This window comes from Pseudophryne corroboree, chromosome 1, assembly GCF_028390025.1.
Source record: "Pseudophryne corroboree isolate aPseCor3 chromosome 1, aPseCor3.hap2, whole genome shotgun sequence".
Taxonomy (NCBI): domain Eukaryota; kingdom Metazoa; phylum Chordata; class Amphibia; order Anura; family Myobatrachidae; genus Pseudophryne; species Pseudophryne corroboree.
In genome coordinates, this window is record NC_086444.1 from 416,898,032 (window position 1) to 416,922,227 (window position 24,196).

At 44.1% G+C, this 24,196-nt stretch overlaps 1 protein-coding gene across 6 annotated transcripts in view; it reads left to right on the forward strand.

Annotated features, from left to right (window-relative positions):
- EMID1 (EMI domain containing 1) overlaps window positions 1–24,196 on the forward strand; it is a 190,611-nt gene that overhangs the window by 113,270 nt on the left and 53,145 nt on the right. For 5 of the 6 annotated variants that reach the window (XM_063913325.1, XM_063913327.1, XM_063913329.1 and 2 more), the window contains 5 exons: window positions 7,589–7,650; window positions 7,748–7,853; window positions 9,904–9,948; window positions 10,152–10,241; window positions 19,121–19,231. In XM_063913325.1, coding sequence (XP_063769395.1) covers window positions 7,589–7,650; window positions 7,748–7,853; window positions 9,904–9,948; window positions 10,152–10,241; window positions 19,121–19,231 — 414 coding nt within the window. The remainder of the gene's footprint in view (window positions 1–7,588; window positions 7,651–7,747; window positions 7,854–9,903; window positions 9,949–10,151; window positions 10,242–19,120; window positions 19,232–24,196) is intronic. The other variant, XM_063913326.1, reaches the window with a different exon arrangement.

Here is a 24,196-nt window from a genome sequence, read left to right on the forward strand (position 1 = left end):
GACTCTTGGCTAGATACCTGTTTAAGTGAGGAAGTAGTCCTGGAGAAACTAACAAAATAAAGACGAATAAATCACCAGGCCCAGACGGTTTTCATCCGAGGGTTATTATGGAGCTTAGGACACAGCTAGCAAAACCCCTATACCTGATTTTCAATAGTTCGATTAGATCAGGCATGGTACCAAAGGATTGGCACATAGCTGAGGTAGTGCCTTTATTTAAAAAGGGAACTAAAAATAATCCTGGAAACTATAGACCAGTTAGTTTAACCTCTATAGTGGGTAAAATATTTGAAGGCATTTTGAGGGATAGCATAGAGGACTACCTACAGGCAACTAAGTTTATTACTAAAAGTCAGCATGGGTTTGTAAGGAACAGATCATGTCAAACCAACTTAATTAGCTTCTACGAGGAAGTGAGGAAGAATCTTGACCATGGAAAAGCAGTGGATGTGGTTTACTTAGATTTTGCAAAAGCCTTCGATACAGTGCCACATAGGAGACTGGTCCACAAATTAAGGGAACTTGGCCTAGGAAATACTATTTGTACATGGATAGGTAATTGGCTGGATAACAGGGTACAACGAGTAGTGGTAAATGGGATGTTCTCCAGCTGGGCACCAGTAGTCAGCGGAATACCAGAAGGGTCCGTTCTTGGCCCACAGCTGTTCATAATATTTATCAATGATCTAGGAATAGGCCTGGAAAGAACAGTGTCAATCTTTGCAGACGACACTAAACTGTGTAAGGTAATTAACTCAGAAACCGATGTGGAGTCTCTACAGAATGACTTAGTTAAACTTGAATTCTGGGCGTCTAAATGGAAAATGAGGTTCAGCATAGAAAAATGCAAAGTTATGCATTTTGGGACAAAAAACACACTTGCATCCACACTCACGATGGAGAAAATCTAGGGGTAACTATGGTGGAAAAAGATTTGGGGGTGCTCATAGACGATAGGCTTAGTAACAGTACACAATGCCAAACTGCAGCAAAGAAGGCAAGTAAAGTGCTTGCGTGCATTAAACGGGGCATTGAGACCAAGGATGAGGATGTAATCCTGCCGTTGTACAAATCATTGGTACGCCCACACCTGGAATATTGCGTTCAGTTCTGGGCCCCATATTACAAAAAGGATATCGGGGAACTAGAAAGAGTTCAAAGACGAGCTACTAAATTGATTAAAGGGTTAGAGACACTGGAATATGAGGAGAGGCTTACTAAATTAAATATGTATTCACTAGAAAAGAGGAGACTAAGAGGAGACATTATTAATATCTTCAAATATGTAAAGGGTCATTATAAGGAGTTAGCAGCGGATTTGTTTATTAAAAGAACTCTGTATAGGATGCGTGGGCACTCACTGAGGCTAGAAGAGAGAAAATTCTGTACACAACGTAGGAAAGGGCTCTTCTCCATAAGGGGAATAAAGATTTGGAACTCACTGCCGGAGAAGGTAGTAATGGAAGACTCTGTAAATGCATTTAAAAACGGATTGGACAAATTTCTAACAGGAAAACATATCAAGGGCTTTAGCATTTAGCATATTGACATTAAAATTATCTGAGAGTGGTAGGAATCATTGCTGGTTAATCGGTACTAAACCATTACTTCAGCATGCACATTATAATATGAACAGATTAATGCAGAATACAGGTTGAACCCGATGGGCATTTTGCCTCTTTTCAACCTCACTGACTATGTAACTATGTAACTATGTAACCCTGGGCAGGAGTGACGCTGGAGGGAACACGTATGGTAGCCGAAAGTTCCATGGAATTGCCAGTGCATCCACGAACGTTGCTTGAAGATCCCTTGTCCTTGATCTGAAGACCGGTACCTTGTGATTATGTCGAAATGCCATCAGGTCTACACCTGGTAGGCCCCACTTATCCACTAGGAGTTGAAAGACTTCCAGATGAAGACTCCACTCTCCGGCGTGAACGTCCTGACGACTGAGGAAATCCGCTTCCCAGTTGAGGACTCCGAGGATGAACACTGCCGATATTGCTGGCAGATGGTGTTCCGCCCCAACGTTGGATTTTTGATACTTCCAGCATTGCCATGCGGCCTCGGCTTGATGATTTATGTACGCCACAGTGGTGGCGTTGTCTGATTGTACTTGAACAGGCCTTTTCTGTACTAGAGGCAGGGCCAGTGTCAACGCATTGAACACTGCCCGCAATGCCAGAATGTTTATCGGGAGGAGAGACTCCTCCCTGGTCCACCGACCCTGGAGAGAGTGTTGCTCCAACACCGCACCCCAACCCCGCAGACTGGCATCCGTTGTCAGGAGGACCCAGTTGGAGATCCAGAAGGGGTGGCCCCTGCTCAACTGTTGGTCCTGTAGCCACCAGCTCAGTGACAGACGAACCTCCGGAGGCAAGGAGTTAATTTGAGACCTGATCTGATGAGGTAGGCCGTCCCACTTGGAAAGGATTAACCTCTGCAGAGGGCGGGAATTAAATTGAGCGTACACTACCATGTCGAAAGCTGACACCATGAGGCCTAGTGCTTGCATCGCCAAGTGTATCGACACTCTTGGGCGAGAGAGGAAATATCTAATCCTGTCCTGAAGTTTCAGGACTTTCTCTGGAAACAAAAACAATCGTTGGCTGTGTGTGTCCAGTAGTGCCCCCAGGTGCACCATGCTCCGAGCAGGGACCAGCGAGGACTTTCTCCAGTTGATGAGCCACCCGTGGGCTTGTAGGAATTGGACCGTCAGATCCAGATGATTTAAGAGAACTTCTTGGGAGTTCGCCAGGATCAGCAAGTCGTCCAGATACGGCAGGATCCTGATTCCCTGATGACGGAGAAGAGCCGTCATCACGGCCGTGACCTTGGTAAAGATCCGAGGGGCTGTGGCCAATCCAAAAGGCAGTGCCTGGAATTGATAATGTAGGTTGCCAATAGCAAACTGCAGCTGCAGATATTTCTGATGCGACATGGCAATAGGTATGTGCAGGTAAATATCCTGTATGTCCAGGGATACCATATAGTCTTCGGGTTCCATGGCCAGCACTATAGAGTGCAGAGTTTCCATACGGAATTTGGATACTCTCACAAACTTGTTCAATGATCTAAGGTTGAGGATAGGCCGGAAGGACCCATTTGGCTTCGGAATTAGAAACAGGGTCGAATAGTATCCCCTGTCTCTCTGAGACAGAGGTACTGGCACTACCACTCCTGTATCCAGGAGGGATTTTACAACCAAGTGTAGAGCTTGCGCTTTTAACGGATCCACATATATAACCGTTGTGCAAAACTGTCAAGGGGGACGTCTCTTGAAAGAGATTGCGTACCCGTGAGAGACAACTTCTCGCACCCAGGCGTCCGAAGTGGTCTTTAATCAGGCCTTGGCAAACTGCAGAAGTTGGCCTCCCACCCTGGGGTCCCCTAGAGGGAGGCCTGCCCCATCATGCGGCAGGCTTGTCTTGTTTGGAAGCAGGCTGACGGGCGGCCCAAGATTGTTTAGATTTATGCTTAGTGGTTTTGGAAGCACGAGCCTGTCATGGATACGCCTGACCCTTTGCCTTTACCTGGAGGTCAAAAAGGTGGTACTCTTAGCCTTCGGAAAGGTGGTACTCTTAGCATTCGGAGCAAAAGGATTAGTATTTGAGAGACACGCAGTCTTGGCAGTAGCCAAGTCAGTTACAATCTTGTTCAGATCCTCCCCAAATAGGACCTCCAAGGTCTTTTTGGAGTCCAGGTCCACCTTCCAGGACCTCAACCACATAATTCGACGAGCCAGGATAGATGCAGGTGTAATGGCAGCCAAGGCATCTACTACATCAGAGGTCACCTCCTGAATATAGTGGGAGGTTGTGGTAATATAAGACAGATATTGTCTGGTAGTGTCAGAAAAATCCTGAGGCAGCTCATCCTCAATTGCCTGAACCCATGCTTCAATTCCTTTCGCAGCCCAGGAGACTGCCATAGTGGGTCTATGTACCGCACCAGTAAGAGAGTAAATAGACTACAGGCATACCTCCATGCGCTTATCCGTCGGTTCCTTCAGTGAGGTGACAGTGGTGACAGGCAGAGTAGATGACACCACAAGACGGGCGACATGAGAGTCCACCGGCAGTGGAGTTTCCCACTTGATACTCAACTCCGCAGGAATTGGATAACGAGCTAGCATCTTTTTAGACAGGGAAAATTTCTTTCCTGGTGATGACCAGGATTCCTGAAGTATGTCAATTTGGTCAGAATGTGGTAAGACTACTTTAGTAACCTTCTGACGTTTGAACTTATCAGGTTTCTTAGACAAAGTAGTTGGCTCAATGTCATCATCTATTTGAAGAATTAGCTTAATAGCCTCCACTAGGTCGGGAACATCAACCTGGGTTGTAGATTCCTCATCAGAAGCCCCTGTATCAGTGTCTGATGGATCAGTATATTCCCCATCCTCATCAGAAGAATTATCCTAAATATTAGTGGATTGTGAGGAAGAAATGACCCGTTTAGATGTCTAACCAAGGATCGATTTAATTGTTGTAATTGGGTAGACAGAATATCCGCCCAGGGTGGATTAACTACAGGGACAATATGTGGTGTAATGGCACTGCAGGTCCCACAGGGGGAGTAAGACGTGTCACAAGTGTACTCAGCATACTTGAGAATGCTGCCCAAGGTGGGACCTGATTGGCCACAGGTGCTGCAGGTTGACTGGGTGTATGGCACTCAGCGCCTGAACCAGCAGCTAAAACTTACCCCTCAGGTAAATCCATGGCGCCAGTACTGAAGGATGCAGAAGCATCCGTGGATTTCCCGCCCTGTGTGGCAGACATTATAAGGAATGTAGCTTTAGGGTGTAACAGGACAATATAGCCAGACAAACACAATACCTGCAAAAAAAAAACTATGTTATGTGACAGTAAACACAGGACACAAAACAGAGAATTTAAGCGGTATGAGGTGATGGAAGCACACAGCAAAAATACCCAATTGTATATTCTGTGTAACACTATATATATATATATATATATGGGACCCTAACGCACCGAGCCCCTCAGGGTACAGAATATAGTGATGGCAATATGTGATACGGGAGAATGGAATCCCACTCAACAGCTACAGGCACACTCAATAACATGTACAATGCAGAAGTTATTACATATAAACAATAAAACTGCACTGGACTAGTAAATTTAAATATGTATGAGTATAGATATAACAAAGCACAGTAGATACTGGATGTATATCACAGAATACTTGTACTGAATATTCAGATAGTAGTACACTTGTTCTTAACCAACACTGTCTAAAATGACATGTAGAATACTTAAGTGCCTGTAAATGCACAGCGCTGATGAGGCAGGCGGCTTTACAGAGGAGACAGAGCCCTGCAGTCCCATAGATCAGCCCAGCTAGTAGTAAAGATGGCGCCAAAATCTCTGTCAGGGAATGAGGGAGAGTGAAATGCAGCTCCAGGGCGGGAACACCAGCAGTAGATGGCACCCGGAGCTGGGGGAGGGGTTACAGGTCTGCACCTTATCCCCTATGCTGGTCCTCACCACCGGTTACTGTAGAGCCTATATCAAATGGATTTTAGTAAATCCGACCTGTGCTCCCTTGCCCTAGTGGATATAGTGGGGTCCCTGTGCAATACAGTGTCCATGCCAATGACGCAGCCCATCTCCTGGGACCACAATTTACCAGTGGGTCCCACCTGGGGGACCCTCTTATCTCCTCCCTGATGTGCAGCCATGCGATCCTGGAGAGCGTCAGCGGTGGTGTGCCTGATGACCGGTGCACCTCCACTGCAAGTACCCGGGAACCCGGCAGCGGGAGTATGCAGCGCTGCTGGGGGAGGTGATGAAGCCGCAGCACAGCATGTCATAAAGACATAGAAAGTGCTGCAGCCCTTGAAGTCTTCTTAAAAGCTCTTTTCAGGGCTGCCTAGCGCAGCCCCACCTGTTAGTGACCTGCACTGCAGGCACCAACTTACAAACTGAGCTCCAGTGCCTGGAGGCGGGGTTATAGAGAAGGCAGTGCAATGCATCCTGGGAACAGTCAAAGCTTTAGCCTGTTGGTGCCTTGTTCAAGATCCAACTGTACACCTTGATGTATTCCCTGTGGAATCCCAGTGTACCCCGCTGCAGAAACATGGATTATTTTTTGAAAGATACTACTGATTTTATTCAGCAATTGTTAGCACTTGGCACTTTACCTGACCATAGTATACTGGTCACATTGGATATTGCAAGCCTGTACACAAATATTTCACATATGATGGTTTGGACTCGTCACTTCCAGTCCACACTATAGAGGTCCCAATGTTGAATTTTTGTTATTGCTTATTGCGATTGTGTTGCATAAAAAATATTTTCTATTGAGAATTCCTTTTTTTCTGCAACTCAGAGGAACTGCGATGGGTCCAACATGGCCCCATCGTATGCTAACCTCTTTATGCAGATGTATGAAAAACAACACATCGTGTCTCATTTGGTTTATTCTAAGTTTATTTCTTTTTATGTACGTTATATAGATGACCTCTTCCTGGTGTGGACTGGAAGTGCGGACAGTCTGACTGAGTTCATAAATTTTCTTAATGCTTTGAACACCACCATTAGGTTTACCCACTCTTTTAGGGATCAGGTAATCCTGTGGAAGGTTAATATAAGCAACATGTTGATTGTGAAGGAGACTCTTGTGTCCGCATATTTGAGCTAATTGACAATCCCGCGAGCACCTCCCGCATTATATATATATATATATATATATAAAATCAGGGATGTACTGGCCTCAAGAAATACAACGCTTGGAATCTCTCCAGCCACAACCCTGCAGTTTTACACCCATGTCCGATTTATGCTGTCCCTGTCACAATATTATATATATATAGAGAGAGAGAGAGAGAGAGAGAGAGTGTTATATCCTCTTGAAAAACCTTTTATCTGCTGCAGTGCTCTAGTTCATCTATTCTATGTACAATGGTCAAGTTTCTATTTTACTATTAAGGGGCCTATTCATCAAGGGTCATTGATGGATACTTAACTATCGGTGCAATTCAGCATTGCTCCAGTGCAGGGATAGCGGCTTAGGAAAGCAGCTGTTTCCACAATCTCTAACAGTGAAGTAGCAGTGATAGTTGCCACTGACAATTAGGGCAACTGCACATGTGTGAACTGAGTTAACGCATGCACACAGCCATAGGGAATGCAGTGTGGTGGTGGCCAAGGGATCCCCACTGATCCCTCTTCGCAACCCCAGACCTCCTCATAGGAAGGAGCGGGTCTCCAGGAACCAACACCATCTGAAGATGGCATTGGTTACTGCAGGCAAACTCCAACACTTTCCACTCTCAGAGTTTGCTGAATACTAGGTAGCCTCATTGGGCCCCTAATAATTAATGATCCCTTTACTAAAAACATGTGAAAATGAGTAATGGGCCCATAATGCATGATGAATAGGCTCCTAAATATATTGTTCTGTTATGAATGTCTTGGTCTTTGCCGAGTAAGGAACATATTTATCAAACACACTATTTTGCTTTCAAAATTTATTAAACAACAGCTGCATATGAACTAGGCATAATACATATTATCGCATACTCCATTTTTATTTTCCATGTTTTATTTTGACCTAGGATGCCTGAACTGCAGTCAGATTCCAGAGTTAAGTGAGCGCCTAAATTCTTTGGAAGCTAAGGTAATTTGATCTAAGTTTGCAGAATAGTTTATGCTTTTGTAGATTATTTCTTTTTGCATATAATGTAGCCTAATAATTTTCATGTTCATGTTAACAGGTTGCAACGATCATAGCATCTGATATTACACAAGAGATGGGATCACCATCTGGGCTATTGGGAAGCACACCAGCACGTGGTAGTCCTGGGGAGGTGGGCATGAAGGGTAGGATTTGAAAAGTACTCTGTACCTCTGCCACTGTGATTTTTGATTCTCATTTGCTTCCAATTACTTATTTTTATTTGCACCTTCTAATTCTGTCTGTTGTGGTTTTTGTTTTGTTTTTTGCTTTTTTTGTTTTGTTTTTTAATGAGTTACTTCTAGACATACTGTAGAGCAGATTTCATTAGCAGATTAAAGGAGAGCAAATAATCATAGCTATTAGTTTATCACTGCCTTCAGTACGATATCACCATCAATAGAAACTCATAGTATATTATTATTATTATTATCATCATCATCATTATCATATTGATGTTGTCCTACTCTCTTGTGCATGCTCTTTAGGTTCTTCCCATCAGTATTTGTTCCCATAATTTATAAAATTAACATATGTCCTGTCCAGCCACAGGATTTAAATTGACCCTTATGTTTTATTGTTCTGCTTTTAAACAAGTGATTTGACATTGCTTAACATTATAATATCTGAAGTGTTCTTTATTTCTTAATCAAACACTACATAAGCCATACTTGCCTACTTTTGAAAAAACATTTCAGGGAGATTGTAAAAGTAACACCTATCAGCGTGGACATGTACTGCTACATCTGAGAGGCGTGTCATGAAAATTGCTTACATCCAAATGTAAATGAGCCCCAGAGTTAGTATACTGTATACACATATACTGCAAGTGGCCATGAAAAACCTTATTTAGAATGCATGTAGCCATAGGGATCATTGGGGCAGATGTATTAACCTGGAGATGGCATAAGGAAGTGATAAACCAGTGATAAATCCAAGGTGATACACGCACCAGCCAATCAGCTCCTAACTGTTAATTTACATATTGGAGCTGATTGGCTGGTGTGTTATCTCCTTGCACATATCACTGGTTTATCACTTCCTTATGCCTTCTCCAGGTTAATACATCTGCCCCATTGTGCCTTATAATCAATACAGGGAAATGGCACTGATAATCCTATTTGAATGGATATATCTCTGATTTTTTGTTCCCCCCAAGAATGTAACAGCTACATAATGGGTGTAAGGTACAATGAGGGAGATTGCTGGTCTATTCAGGGAGATTGCTGCTGTTTCAGGGAGTCTCCTGCAGAATGAGGGAGGGTAGGCAACTATGACATAAGTCAAAAACATTTAGGTACTATGGAACCATAGGCTATTTCTATTTCCCCCTACCCCTTGCTGAGATTTGCCATTTCTCCACCGATTAGCCTCCTGTAAGAATGGGTGGGATTAATACAATGAAATAAAAAAATGTACTGGACACTCTTAAGGCTATATGAAGGACTTGAACAATTAAAAACCGAAATTATAAAAAAAAAATAATACAAACATCTGATGGGATCAGTACTAAATGCCGCCGGCCGGAATCCCGGCGGTCGAAATACCGACGCCGGAATCCCGACCACACAATCCCAACAATGGTGGCGAGCGGAACGCAGCCCCTTGCGGGCTCGCTTCGCTCGCCACGCTGCGGGCACGGTGCCTCGCTACGCTCGGCACACTATTATATTCTCCCTCTATGGGTGTCGTGGACACCCACTGAGGGAGAATATGTCGGGATTGTGGCGGTCGGGATTCCGGCGTTGGTATATCGACCGCCGGGATTCCGGCCGGCGGCATCTTGACCGCATCCCCATCTGATGCCTCAGGCAGATTACTAATCCATCTCTTTGTATAACTGGTGTATAACTGTTCCGTGTTTATATTTGCATAAAGTCTCATGTCCTGTGTGACCTGGTGAATCCATTTTCTGTACAAATATAGCAATAATCTGCTTCCCATGACCAGCTATTTCATAGGATATGTGTCACAGGACATTATACACCGCAAGAGTGGCAGGAACTGGTGACATGAGAAATTATCTTCAATCCTGTGTCCTCTCTCCCATGCCAAGATATTCTATTTATTAACCTCTTGTTGTGTCAGCAACAGACCAGTGTGCACTGCAGTGCAGTGATTATACACAGTGAGTTCTCACTGACCACTTCTAGTGTATGCTAATCTGTAACACTTGTTCATGTCGTCCTCTTGTAGCATCCATGGCACAGCTGGCAAAAGGCTCCTTTTTGGCTCAGGAAGGTAAGTGAAATAGATTTCTATGATATAGCTGAATAAAATAATGGCATTTCATATGTATATATGATTACTCTAAAGTATTGTGGCATAAGATCACTTGTTATACTGCAATAATATACCACAAAAGGGGAGTTCAAGAGCCCTTATTGTACTTAGCACAGAAAATGTCATGTAGATTAAATAAATTCCATACATTTTAATTTCAGGTAGTAACACACGGAAGGCCACTATACGGCCTATAGGTACCCCTGGAAACCAGTGGTCACCTGGAATAAAAGGTCCAGCTGGACCTCCAGGTGGGTTTTGGTGTCAGTCTAACTGTATTTGAATGCTAAACTATTTGTTTTTACCTGTGTTCTAATGTATCATTATTATTTTTTTCACCTTTTATGCTTACTTTAACATTATTTTGATGTGGTTTATCCCCTAGTATGCACATGCATTACTCATGTTGTACTTTATGCTATTATGGATATGCATTTAATTCATTGTGCACAGACCCTCAGTACCCAATGTATTTTTGCCTATATAAAACTTAATTCACAGTGACTCAATCTGCCTAATTTGTTCACCCCATGTGGGTGTATATTGGGCATAGGCCCTGCTGTTTAGCATCCAAAGGCAGCGCTTGATCATGTTAACATATATAAGTTTGTTACTAACATAAGAGCAGTGCCGTTCGTAGGGTTGGGCAAACTGTCCAACCGCATGTCCCCAGTCTTTCCTCAAGGGGGAAGCCAAGCTTGATGAGCCTAGGTTTACCATTGGTATCCTTAGCCAAGATTCCTTGGGTCAGCACTGTGCAAAATTCCAGTGCCAGTGATGACACTTTTAGTGCATTCCAGCCCTGACCTCTCTGCTGCTCCAGCGCGCCTGTGGCAATCTCTGTGTATTCCATATAGGCATCACCTCTCTTTGTGTTCCACAAGACCTGGAAGTGCCAAAAGGAAAAAGGAACATCATATTTGTGCCTCCTGAGATAATGGTCTCACTTCACCTCATAGAGGTTTATGTACATTGGTTTATGTTTTATCTGAAGGGAATTCTCTAAGGTAGCCACTAGACTTGTGGGATATTACTTAATTCTAACTTCAGAGTTGCCAAATAGAAGCAAGCTTGTTGTGCCATTAATTGTTATGAAAGTTTAATGATCACTACTTTAGTCTAAGATATCAGATAACACAGCTGATGTACACAGACATACTTGTCAGACCTTGATAAATGGTCACTTACCAGCAGGGCCCCATGAAAAGATTAGACCCCTTTAAAGGGGGCATAACTAATTGATGACATGACCATGCCTCTTATGCATAATGTGCCCTATAATAAGCTGAGTGCAGAATCTACACTATAGCTCCTGATCCTTGCCCCTCGATCCCTACATACCTGGTTGAGAGGGTGTGCATTATAGCTTTTCCCCATGAGGGGGCCATAATGTCTAAAAACTACATTCTATAAACGTCTGCATTGTATAAGAGTACTGCCGCAACAACATTGCATGAACATTTAAGTGTGATTCAGCTACCATTGGTTTTCAACTATATCATATGATTAATTATTACAGTGATGGCCAAAAGTCCTGCACCACTAGTGCTTGTATTAAAGAAACATTTTGTGCATTTTTTTTTGAGTCATAGTGTAGTTTTATATATTGATGTATAAGGAATTATCAGCTATTAATACCTGGGTCAGATGTGTCTATATATAATGTGGGTAAAAAGTTACAGCCAGAGAACTGTGTTGAAAACAAACAATTGAGCCATTTTTTTTTGCGTTGGGCGTCATTTTCCATCAACCAATCAGGCGTCATAGTCAGTGGACCAATCAGAGAACATCGGCAGGCCATGTATGTTCCTTTTTTTTCTTTTTTGAAATGTGTTCTCTCCATGTGTACTGAGCAATGAAGCCTCTGTCCTGCTTCAGCATATATTACCATGTTCGGGTGATCATGCTTCACCGAAGAGGGGTATTCTGGAAGGCAAATTGCTGAGAGGATCAAAAATAGCCAGTCTGCTGTTGCCAGATACTTGCCAAATTTAAGGAGACTGGATCTATAAGTGATCTGCCAAGATCTAGGAGGCCAAGGAAGACTTTTCCGCTTCAAGATCGTGAAGGAGAAGACTGCTACTGACAAAGTTTCAAAGGACGGGCGCCAGCTGGCCTGGGTGTAGGAGATGTAGAGATGGACTGTTAAAAAACTGGTGAAAGTCATTGACCGTGGGTAATTGCTTTGCCGGGGGCTATCCTATTAATTACAATAAGCCGGCACGAGTTGACGCTTATCAGAGATTTTGTAGTGTGTGTTTTCACACGAAAAAGTGTGTTTGTTTGTTTTTGTTTTTTACAGGAGATCTAATTGGATACCCCATAAAAAAATATCAGTGAATCACGAAAAACTTCCATTTTTCATTCCCGATGTTTCATTGGATACCCGCATTAGTGTCTAAGCATGACTGTGAAGCATGCGGTAAAAGTCATGGTCTGGGGATACATGTCAGCATGTCAGAATGATGAACTAAAAACATCAGTAAAAACATCACAATACTTCAGACAAGAATGCTTCCCTCTGCCAAAAAATTTTTTCCAGACAAAGGATTTGTCTTTCAAGAGTACAGTGTACCGCGCCATAGAGCAAAGGTCGTGAAGAATTGGTTCAAATAGAATCACACCAGGTTGCTGAAATAGCCTAGAAAAAAAAACAATTTGTGTTCCCTAATGCACACTGAGTGAAAAATAATAATACTACATAATAGTCAGATAATACGGAGATCTTAGTTGCGTATATCTGCAGATATAGGGTTAAGCCCCCAGGCCGATCGACAAGGCTTCTCCGTCACTGAGGGTCCCTAATACTAGGTATGGGTCTGGGGTGCAGGACCCCATCACATCGGCACAGGTCGGCTACCCCAGGTCAGCACACAGGTGAAAATTAATAAGGGTTAATAAGAAGCACATAAGTGCTATGTAAGTGGTGTGATTAAAATAATACAAAAATATATACAAAGTGATAGGGAAAATCATAAGTGTTAATAAAGTGTTAGGGTGTGCCGACCTGAAGCCGCCCAGCCATACCGACACAGGGGACCTTATTAATTTTCACCTGTGTGCTGACCTGGGGTAGCCGACGTGATGGGGTCCTGCACCCCGGACCCATACCTAGTATTAGGGACCCCCAGTGACGGAGAAGCCTTGTCGATCGGCCTGGGGGCTTAACCCTATATCTGCAGATATACGCAACTAAGATCTCCGTATTATCTGATTATTATGTAGTATTATTATTTTTCACTCAGTGTGCATTAGGGAACACAAATTGTTTTTTCTTCCACAGAATTACCCCTCCCTTTTAGCACCTGAGTGAAATTACAATCTGATTGAGCAGCTCACCATCATATGTGAAATAGCCTAGATCCAATCCAATATTTGTTGGGTACAAGGGGCCTGATTTAGAGGAGTACGCTGTTGTATTTGCAACTGCGTATTTGGACTCAGTGGAATGGATAAAATATGCCAATGATGCTGCCTCTGTAATTTGTACTGAGACGTCAACTGACAGCGTTTCTGATTCACTGCTTGCATCAAAGGACACCGACACAGTCGCAGGCTCAGACCCCCCCCCCCCCCCCCCTTTCCCGAAACAGTCGCAACATGCCAGAAAATTTGCAGCCATCCCCCGGTTACTCCCACAAATCCTCTCTCCATCCGCCATCGTCAATCAATCGCTGCATGTGCGCAGTGCATCTTTGCCATAACCGCAGTAAACAAAAGCTCAGCTGTGCAGACATCAGCATTGCATATACCTCTGCATCAGCCCAAGATCTCAAAGAAGAATCCCACATGAAAAGGGAACTAATTGAAGAAGTTATCGCATCCCGTTGCCGAATCTTCTCACTGGTCATATCAGTGCTGACTATGCTCATGTACAAGGGCTGTTCAACCAAATACTAATCACTCTTGAGATATAGGGGGTAATTCCAAGTTGATCGCAGCAGGAAATTTTTTAGCAGTTGGGCAAAACCATGTGAACTGCAGGGGGGGCAGATATAATATGTGCAGAGAGAGTTAGATTTGGGTGGGTTATTTTGTTTCTGTGCAGGGTAAATACTGGCTGCTTTATTTTTACACTGCAATTTAGATTTCAGATTGAACACACCGCACCCAAATCTAACTCTCTCTGCACATGTTATATCTGCCTCCCCTGCAGTGCACATGGTTTTGCCCAATTGCTAAAAAATGTCCTGCTGCGATTAACTTGGAATTACCCACATTGTTTCACCCTTCTTCTAATATATACACTGTGAAAATTAATTCTGTATTCATTAAAACAGTCAATACACAGAATAAATATGCATTTCATGGAAAACTAATTCATGTCTTTTTGTATTATTCTCACTTGTACTGTAGGTAAAAACAGAACTATCAATCATAAAAAATAAGAAAGTTACCCCAGAATAGTCATCATTGATCGCATCCGCAATGTGTTCTGGGTGCGATATTAGCGCATTGCAGAATACGATCACATCGGCAGGATGTATTATAGATTTTATTGTCACGCTCGGCGTAAGTTGGGGTTCCAACAACCGAGTTTTGGCTGAAGGGACAGCTACCTGTGAGGAGAGTAAATAAGGTGGCTGAATGTAATTCCTCCTCATGGGGTGGAAGCCAAACTAAGTGTTATCGTTGGCCGGAGGGCGTAAAGAAAAGGAGGACTTCGTAGGAAGAAAACTGTAGTTTTAATGATTAATCAGGCTGTACACGAATATTGGAGAAATTGAAGAAACTGGAAGAATAAGAGTCTATGGCTAAAAGACTTGAAGAGTGAAGCAAAAGAACTCCGGTTAAGAAGAACTGAAGACTGTGTTTTATGATTGAAAGACGAGGCTGAATAACTTGGACTTTGAAGAAATGAAGACTGTGGTTTGTGATTGAAAGATGAGGATGAAGAACTTGGACTTTGAAGAAATGAAGACAGTGGTTTGTGATTGAAAGACGAGGCTGAAGTACTTGGACTTTGAAGAAATGAAGCCGTCTGCGGGAACCGCCGTTAGCACCTGGAGCTCCTCTATGACCTGGGACCCCGTGAGCACTTCCACGAGTGGCAACGGACTTAGACAGCAGGACTGCAGCAGCGTTTAGGTAACCGATGGATGAGAGCAACCAGGACCAGGGAACCAGAAGTAACGTGGGAGCACAGAGCTGGAGAACCTTTCACAAGGAGGCAACTTGAAGCACTGGCACTCTCCCTCTGAGCCAGCCCTCTTTTGTAAGGGGGGAACACACAGGATTGTCTGGACACAGATTGGGAACTTCATTGGTAATACTCTTGTCTCCAACATGGCTGCCCCCAGCACAGGAGACATACTTAGCTGTTAGCACACAGCTTTAGCCAGCTTCTGTCTCTGACACACTATACTGTGTCACCACTAGAGGACCTTACCGCAGCGATTCCCGCCGCAGCGCCCGGCTCTCCAGACCCTCAGCCCCCGGCCCTTGGCAGCCGCACATCCGTCCAGAAGGACCCGCCGCCAGCAGCTCCCTGCCGCCGCAGCCGCACCAACCAGCGGGACGGTAACCCGCGGGAGCACCCACCGGAGGTAAGGCTCTGGAGCCTGACATACATGCAGGAACACTGGCTGGAGCCCGTCCCTGTGCTGTGCTCTGTGAGCTGCCAGGGCTGCTGCGCATGGACAGCGGCCATTTCTGGTGAGGGTTCCTGGGAAACCCTCTGCAGGTTGGATTGTAGTCCATAGGCTACAGCGGGCTACCGTCATCTTCAGATGGCAGTAGTTGCGGAGACCAGTATCGGGAAATGCTCCGCATTCTGTATATTGGTAAATTTGGCAGCATTGCATCCAATATAGAAACTTATGGGGGACAGGGTCGGACTGGCCCACAGGGGTACCAGGAAAACCACCGATAGGCCCCACTGCCTGAGTGCCCACTCCTTCCTCTAGGGATCAGGTTCCAGACTGTGCACTTGTATTATACATGGTGGATATGTTGCATTACACTGCGCTAAACTATTGTGTATTTTAAGCCTCTGTGGAGGCTGGCCACACCCCCTTTGTAGGCTGGCCACACCCTTAAGTATGGGCCCCTATCACCGCATTCCCCGGTGGGCCCTTCATGCCCCAGTCCGACACTGATGGGGGATGTGACTGCTGGCAGGAATGGATGGATTGCAGCAGGTATCTGAGATACATTCCAGGGATACTTAATATTTGCAGCTAACCCCTGAAAACAGGAAATATCTGCAAATAGTTTGGTAAATGGGCCCTAAACAACGATATATAAAATGTGCATGTGGCTCAATGCAAGCTGCCTTGAATTGCTGGGGATATAGTTATGTGACCGGTCAGGAGACCGCCAGTCCCAATACTGACTCCTATATCCCGCCCCCCTGACAATCCCGACAATCAGCATGCCGACCAACAGGGACTATTCCCCACGACACCCATAGAGTGGGGGTAGAACCAGTGGTGAGCCCGCAAGGGGCTTCATTGTGCCTTCCCCTGCCGGGCATCTAAATGCTGGGATCCCTCCGTCGGTATGGTGACCGGTGGTCTCCCGACAGCCGGACACACGATACCAACCCGTCTAAAGTACTGTACAGCAAAAGCATGTGGTGCTAGTGATGAAAGACTTTTGCCCACTGCTATAGTCACGACCTGTATTTTGAGATACCTGACATCATCAGTACTGTGTAATTACAGTGTTCAGTTATTAGCACAAACAGCATTTCTGATACAATCCGCTATGACCACCTCTCTTTGGAGTCATTTGCGGTAATAGTTTTTTTTTATATTTAACATAGCTTTATGTGTAAACAGATTTTTAAAATGTACTTTCAAAAATTCCTATAATGGATCCGCCTCTGCAGCATTTCCCCTTTTTCTTTGATTGCCTCTATTGAACTATTAAGCCCATATGATTCCTGGTTCCACCACTTTTCTTGGGCAATATTTTTGCATTCACAAGTAGAAAATTACATTTGGGAGCGTTAGTTCCTTTGGAATAATATATTTGGACTATTTGCTTGCCCATTCCAAGTGCTCTGCAGACATGTACACATAAATTGCTGCCTGCTGAATACTGCAGGCTCTAGGGACATTTTGTCAATTTTATTGACAAAATGTGTTCCATTCAATTAAAGAGCAGCATAGACAAACCATAGACAAATAGTGAATGACAAACACTGTTTGCATTTTTTTTTTTTTACTGGCTTAAGGAGGGCCTAGTTATTACAGGCTAAAAGCTCTCAATCCTTTGAAAATGGGATGTTTGCCTACTTATCAAAACCTCCTCCTGGGGCTTTTGTCTTCTTGTGAAAGTTCCCCTCCTGGTGATGGCTATTACAGGTGGTAACACTCACAAGGACCTCCTGAGATTATTCCCAGTGGGGAAGCCTATTTATTATGGACAGAGGCAATATAAATAAACATTTTTTCAATCTTTTATTGTTTTTTTTTTGTTTTTTTTTAAATCAAGGTTTATGTTTTATATTGAATCTGGAACTGGAAGCCAGTCGGAATTCCAGTTCCATTACACAAGCGGTAGGCTCAGAGCCGGCCCTAGGCAGAGGCAAACTAGGCAAATGCCTAGGGGCACAAGCAGCTTCTGCTGATTAAAATGATATGCAGCATGCCTATATTCTGTGTGTGACTGCGGCTGTATCTGCATATGAAATGCTACATTGCAGTGTATTCCTGGAAATCAGTGTAACGTAGCATAGCATACAGTCACAGTCGCACACAGAATATAGGCATGCTGCATATCATTTTAATCAGCAGAAGCTGCTTGTGCATCCTAGCCACATAGAAATGCAAATAAGATGCATTTTCATAACAAAAAGGCACCCAATGTTATCAGTTCTGCCAGCTGACTTATGCCAGGCATCTCCTGCTGCAAGGCGTATTGAGGCAAGATGTACGAGGACACATCTGTATCCAAGCAGAGGCAGAGGTCACAGTGTTAGCAGCCATGTGAGTCCTGTGTGCAGGTGGATTGGTTGCGCAGTAGTGTTCAGCATATGTGTAAGGGGCACTATGTGTGTCATTATGTGTATAAGGGCATTAACAATGTGCAGCATTTGTGTAAGGGACATTACTGTGTGGTATAATGTGTATAAATGCATTACTAAAGTGTGGCATTATGTGTATAAGGTGCTCTACTGTGTTGGGTAACGTATATAAAGGGCACTACTGTGTGCTCTAATGTGAATAAAGAGCAATATGGTGTGGTGTAATGTGAATAAGGAGCAATTCAGTGTGATGTAATGTGAATAAGGGGCACTACTGTGAAGGGTAAAGTATATAAGGTAAAGTGGTACTGCTGTGTGATGTAACGTGCATAAGGGACACTATCACATGATAAAATGTGAATAAAGTTGCACTACTGTGTGGCATAATTTCAATTGGGGGTACTATTTTGTGGCCATGCCCTTTCTCAGCAAGAACACACCCCTTTTTGGGCTGTCCGCCGAATGTGCGCACTGTTCCTACTTAAAATATAGGGGGTAGGAACACCAAAATGAGGACTGCTTTGGGTGAGGGGTGATGGTGCTGGGAAAGCGGCGCAGGGTCAGAGCCGGAACTAGCGGTGGTGCTAGGGGGCACCAGCCAAAATCTTGCCTAGGGCATCATATTGGTTAGGGCCGGTTGGTTTGCCCATGTGCTGATAATGAATGGCTCGGCGAGTGGCAAGACTACTCTTACTGCTACTGGTCAGTGTTACCTTGTTCTTGTGGATATGAAACAGCTGATGTGAAAGAGTTGGCATTTTCAAATGAGACTCTCTTATTTACTGTTCATTTTGGCGCATCAGTAATATTAGGCTCACAACATAGCTTCGGCACTTTGTACCTTTGTCCTGAATCAGCGTTCTAGTGTATGACCCAGCTTGACATCTGACCTCTCTATGCTTTATCCCTGTAGCATTTCTGAGACCTCTGTGTGCCCCAGACTTTGGCCTGTGAACCTTCTTTGCATAATGCCTCTCATTTTCAGCAATTTTCTTTATCAGTCATTATCCTTCTCTATATGATATCCGTCTTCATCTCTCTCTGTATCTGTTCTTCCAGCTTTTCCCCACAACTCTACTTATTGTTTTCATAGAGTATCTATGTACATAATGTATCGCTAAACTTACTGTACAGTCTTAACCCATGTCATACATTTAGGTCCCCCTGGCCCCCCTGGACGGGATGGTCCTGCAGGTTCTCCTGGTGAGAGAGGCCCTCCTGGGCCATCAGGCATCCCTGCTTCAGCCATGCAGAGACAAGTGAATCAGGGTAATGTTTATTAATCAATATTTTAGTCTATTAATATTACTTGTCTTTGTATATATGCATTGATTGGCATGTATCTGAGGGTGTTTATTAAAATAATGTGACTGTATATTCTTCTGTGCCTAAATCATTTATTACAATGGGGTTAATTCAGACCTGATTGCTGTTGTGCGTTTTCGCACAGCGGGCGATAAGGTCCAAACTGCGCATGCATATGCACCACAATGCGCAGGCGCATCGCACGGGTACAAAGCGGATCGCCGCTCAGCTATGGGTTTGTGCAATGGATCCGTTCGCACGGGCGATCGCAAGGAGATTGACAGGAACAAGGCGTTTGTGGGTGTCAACTGACCGTTTTAGGGAGTGTCTGGAAAAAAGCAGGTGTGTCCATGCATTTGCAGGGAGGGTTCCTGACGTCAATTCCGGTCCCGTACAGGCTGCAGTGATCGCAGAGGCTGAGTAAGCCCTGGGCTGCGCAGAGACTGCACAAGATCTGTTTGTACAGCTCTGCTACACATGCGTTCCCACACTTGCACAGCTAAAATACACTCCCCATGTAGGGGGTGACTATCTGATCGCAGCAGTGCAAAAATTGCTTGCTAGCGATCAGGTCTAATTTAGGCCCCATATTGGGCATTCGGTAAACAGATTTAAGACTTCCAAATGTTACCAAGATATTTCTCCAGCAGGACACAGATAGTTCTATGTAATAATTTCTACTGGTTTGATAAGAAGAGAAACTCCAACATCAATCATTAATATTGGGCTCCAAAAAAACAACAAAAGACAGGTTCAGTATGACTTTTCCAAATTGATGCAGATCAGTCAAAGTCTTTTATTTTATCGATTTCGTGGACAAAAAAAAACATTTATTTTGTCAGGAATAGACTAACAGGATTTATCTGTCAACCCCATAACTGTTGATACTGTTGTGTTGACACCAGAGGTTAAGTGAGCCGGAACGGGACGAACTGTGTTCCGCCAGTTCCATTTGGAGACGGAATGCAGTTCCGCCTCCTCCGGGTCACCTAACCTAGGGAAATGCCGGGCGCCCGCTGAGACTGTGTTAGCAGCGGGCGCCGACTCTTTCCCCATAAGCGCAGCCAGAAGAGTGAGCTCCGGCTTCCGGCTCAGGCAGTGTGTGCGGCTGTGCGCTATGGGAGAGACGTCATGACTTTTCTCCCATAGCTGCGAGGAGTGGGCATCCAGACGGAGGCAGCGGTCCGGAAGCAGGAGCGGGGCAGGTGAGTATTGTGGGGGGGGGTTTAACCTTTTGTGTGTGTACGCAGTGCTGGAAGAGGGTGGAGCTGAGGGCATAACTACTGGGCGGCAAACAAACTGGGGGAACACCAACTGGGGCAAACTTACTGGGGGCATATCTACAGCGGGCATAACTACAGGGGGCACATCTACTGGGGACATAACTACGGGGGCATTACTACTGGGGGCACAACTACTGGGGGCACACCAACTGGGGGCATAACTACTGGGTGCAAACCTACTGGCGGTATATCTACAGCGGGCATAACTACAGGGGGCACATCTACTGGGGACATAACTACGGGGGGCATTACTACTGGGGGCACACCAACTGTGGACATAACTACTGGGGGAAAACCTACTGGGGACATATCTACAGCAGGCATAACTACTGGGGGCACATCTACTGGGGACATAATTACGGGGGCATTACTACTGTGGGCACACCAACTGGGGGCATAACTACTGGGGGCATAACTACAGGGGGCATATCTACTGGGGACATAACTACAGGGGGCATAACTACGGGAGCATTACTACTGGGGGCAATACTAATGAGAACATTGCATAGGGGGCACTTAATAAGGGGCATCACTCCTGGGGACATAAGGGGCACCAATACTATGCGCTCTACATAAGGAGCACTACTATGGGCACTACCACTACAGTGGGTATTGTAGAAGGGGCACCACCGCTGAGGGCCTTATGTGTATTAGGGGTTCTACTACTGTGGGCTTTGTGTATAAGGGGCACTAATGTGTGTCATAACATGAATAAGGGACACTACTATGTGGTGTATTGTGAATAAGATTGTGCTACTGTGCGGCATAATTTGAATTGGGAATACTATTGGGTGACCATGCCCATTTTTTGAGGCCACGCCCCCTTTATTTCACAAGCATGGGTGGTAGGGGGTGAGCTCCACCACCTCTCTAGGACCACTTTAAGCACTGGTCGACACTATGAATGTCTGCATTGTAATTTGAGCTTTTGACTACATCCCATCTTGGGGTAAGGTGTACATTCCAGATCATTTCTGACACAAGTTCTATACTGCAATATTTATATGTTTGAAGACTTGGTTTGTTTTCAGTGTTCAAAAAGTTTAGGGTTAAATATTCTTTGTTTCTTTATTTCCAAAACATGTATATTCTGTATTCACAATGAGCATAGTCCTTAATCTTTAATAGGAATCATGCTTTTCTAGTAAATCTGTGAATAAATAATTTGGGTTTAATGAACCTTTACACAGTTTTACTGCTGAAATTTGCTAAATTGATTTATTTAGTTTTATAGCCTGAGGGGCATATTCATCATGATAAAATTGTGCAATGAGAATTTTTAGTTTTCATTTATCATTGAATTCTCTCACAATTTTTTGAGTATTCATTATGCCCCCATGAGAAAATTATCACTTCTGATATAATGGTCTTTTTGAGAAGACAGTTTTTCGGATAGTGATAATTTTCCCCTCTTCAGCACACTTGTCTCCTCTGTTCTTCATGCGAAGTGAATAATTATATTATTATTATTACATTTTATTTATAAGGCGCCACATGTGTTTCGCAGCGCCGTACAAAGGGATACAAAATTTAGCATTACAGTAAATAAATAACAGAAATGGAGTACAGGTAACAAGGAGCACCACACATTCTCAAGACATAATACAGCTAAGATGTAAGTATTGAGGGAGTGATCATCGTACAACTAGGGGCTGGTGGCCATAGATGGAGATGAGCCTTTACTAGCACGGTGAAGATGGTCGTTGAGTAGGGGAGAGCTGCAAGTGAAATGTGTCGAGACGAGGGCTTCGATAACAACTGGAAAGAGGGCCCTGCTCTGAAGAGCTAACAATCTAGTGGGGAGGGGCAACAGACAGATGACAAGAGGTGCAGGCAAGCGGGAGGTAGTCTTGTGGCAGTATGCAAGCAAAGCTGAGATGTTCACGGCATGAGGCAGGGGCTGTGGAGGCCTGTATATATAAATAATATGTATATATAAATATATGTATATAATATATTCACATATATAACATATATAATATATATTATACACCTGATTGCCTCCCGGGGCTGGCCGCTGTTGCACACTCCATGCAGCAGCAGCCGCCCCGCACCCGCCGCTGCCAGCACCTATTATGTCTCCGCTACCCCCCCCTCCCCATCCGCAGTGGGAGGAGAGCACAGCGGTGAGGGGCCTGAATAGATCCCGCCGCTACATGCTTTACACAAGCTGCCAGCAGCTTGTGCAGAGATTCGGGAAGCTGTTCGCCATCTCAGGGTGGCGAACAATTTCCCTTTCAAGCTCCCCCAAAAATTATTTTTCGGAGTTTGATGAGTGTCACGATTTCTAAATTCCCTGGGGAATGTAGAAATTGAAATAGGGGCATATTCATCATCTTTTAAATGTCACAAAGTGTGGTGCTTCATTCCCCAGTACTATAAATGCTTCTTATACAGAAAGGGTCCTCAGACTTCCTTTTGCTGCATTGACTGTTTATCCATGGGTTCTGCCAAAGCTTCCTCAGGAATCCAGAACTCTTCAGCTCTCCCCAGATAGAGAATGTACGGAAAGGTAGTAGCCCAAAGGTCACTCACAACACCTGCCCTAGACTATGTAATGGGCCCGTAAGGTTTTCACATGATAACTTATCTATTGCAAAAACATGAAACCCTATAAAAAGACAAATGAGTTGACAAAGAGAGATATGTGTAACTGAAATATTTTGCTTGATCTATAATAAATGTTCCTACCTGTCCAAAAGGCCAAGGCAAAATAAAAGTGTAATGCTAAAAAACCAAAAGTGACCGTGTGATTAAGCATCCTGCCTTCTATGCCATGGTGCCAGTCCTTACTCCTTGGTAAGATTTGTTTTTACTAACACCTTGCACCTCCGGTAGCATAAAAATCTGCCATACTGATTTTCTAATGAGAGCACATTTATGCAGGTGTGGCCGCCCGCAGGAGAAAATATCAAATGCCTAGTGCAGAGTTTCCCCATTTTAGCCATTACAGTCCAGGTTTTAAGGATATCCAGGCTTGAGCACAGGTGACTTAATTAGTAACTCCATTTTATTTAACCATCTGGACTCAAGCATGGATATCTTTAAGTTAAAACCTAGACTGTAATGGTTGAGGTTGGGAAACAGGGCCGTAACTAGGTGTGCTAAGGGGCATATTTATCACAATCTGCATTTTTTAATGCATATGTGATAAATGTTTTCTCCACACTGTGAAATGAATAGACAGCAAACTTTGCATGCGGGAACCATCCTTCCATTATGTAAAAAATAAAATGTGAAAATGCCAAAGGGAGTGAATACTTTTTCTATCCACTGTATGAATATTATGGATATTTGATCTGCACTGTGCTTGTGTCTGTATAGTTCTGTATTTTATTGTGTTTTCCGAAGAAATGTTAGACCTAAGTAGGGTGATATTTTTTCATCCACCTATGGTCCGCCTCAACTCATATAGGAGACAGTAGAGTGAATCTTAAAAAGCTAGATATACATAAGTCAATCTAAAATCCTAAATATGAGGACTCTTTTAAAAATCACTGTAGGAAGCATTATGTTCATTATAGCTCTGCTACCGATAAGGCTAGTACTGTAGATCTGGCATTGTAAGGACCACAGGCACTCAGATCTATTGCCAGGTACTTCTCCCCAGGACACTGTAGAGATGCGAGCACTGCGATGAGGTGGC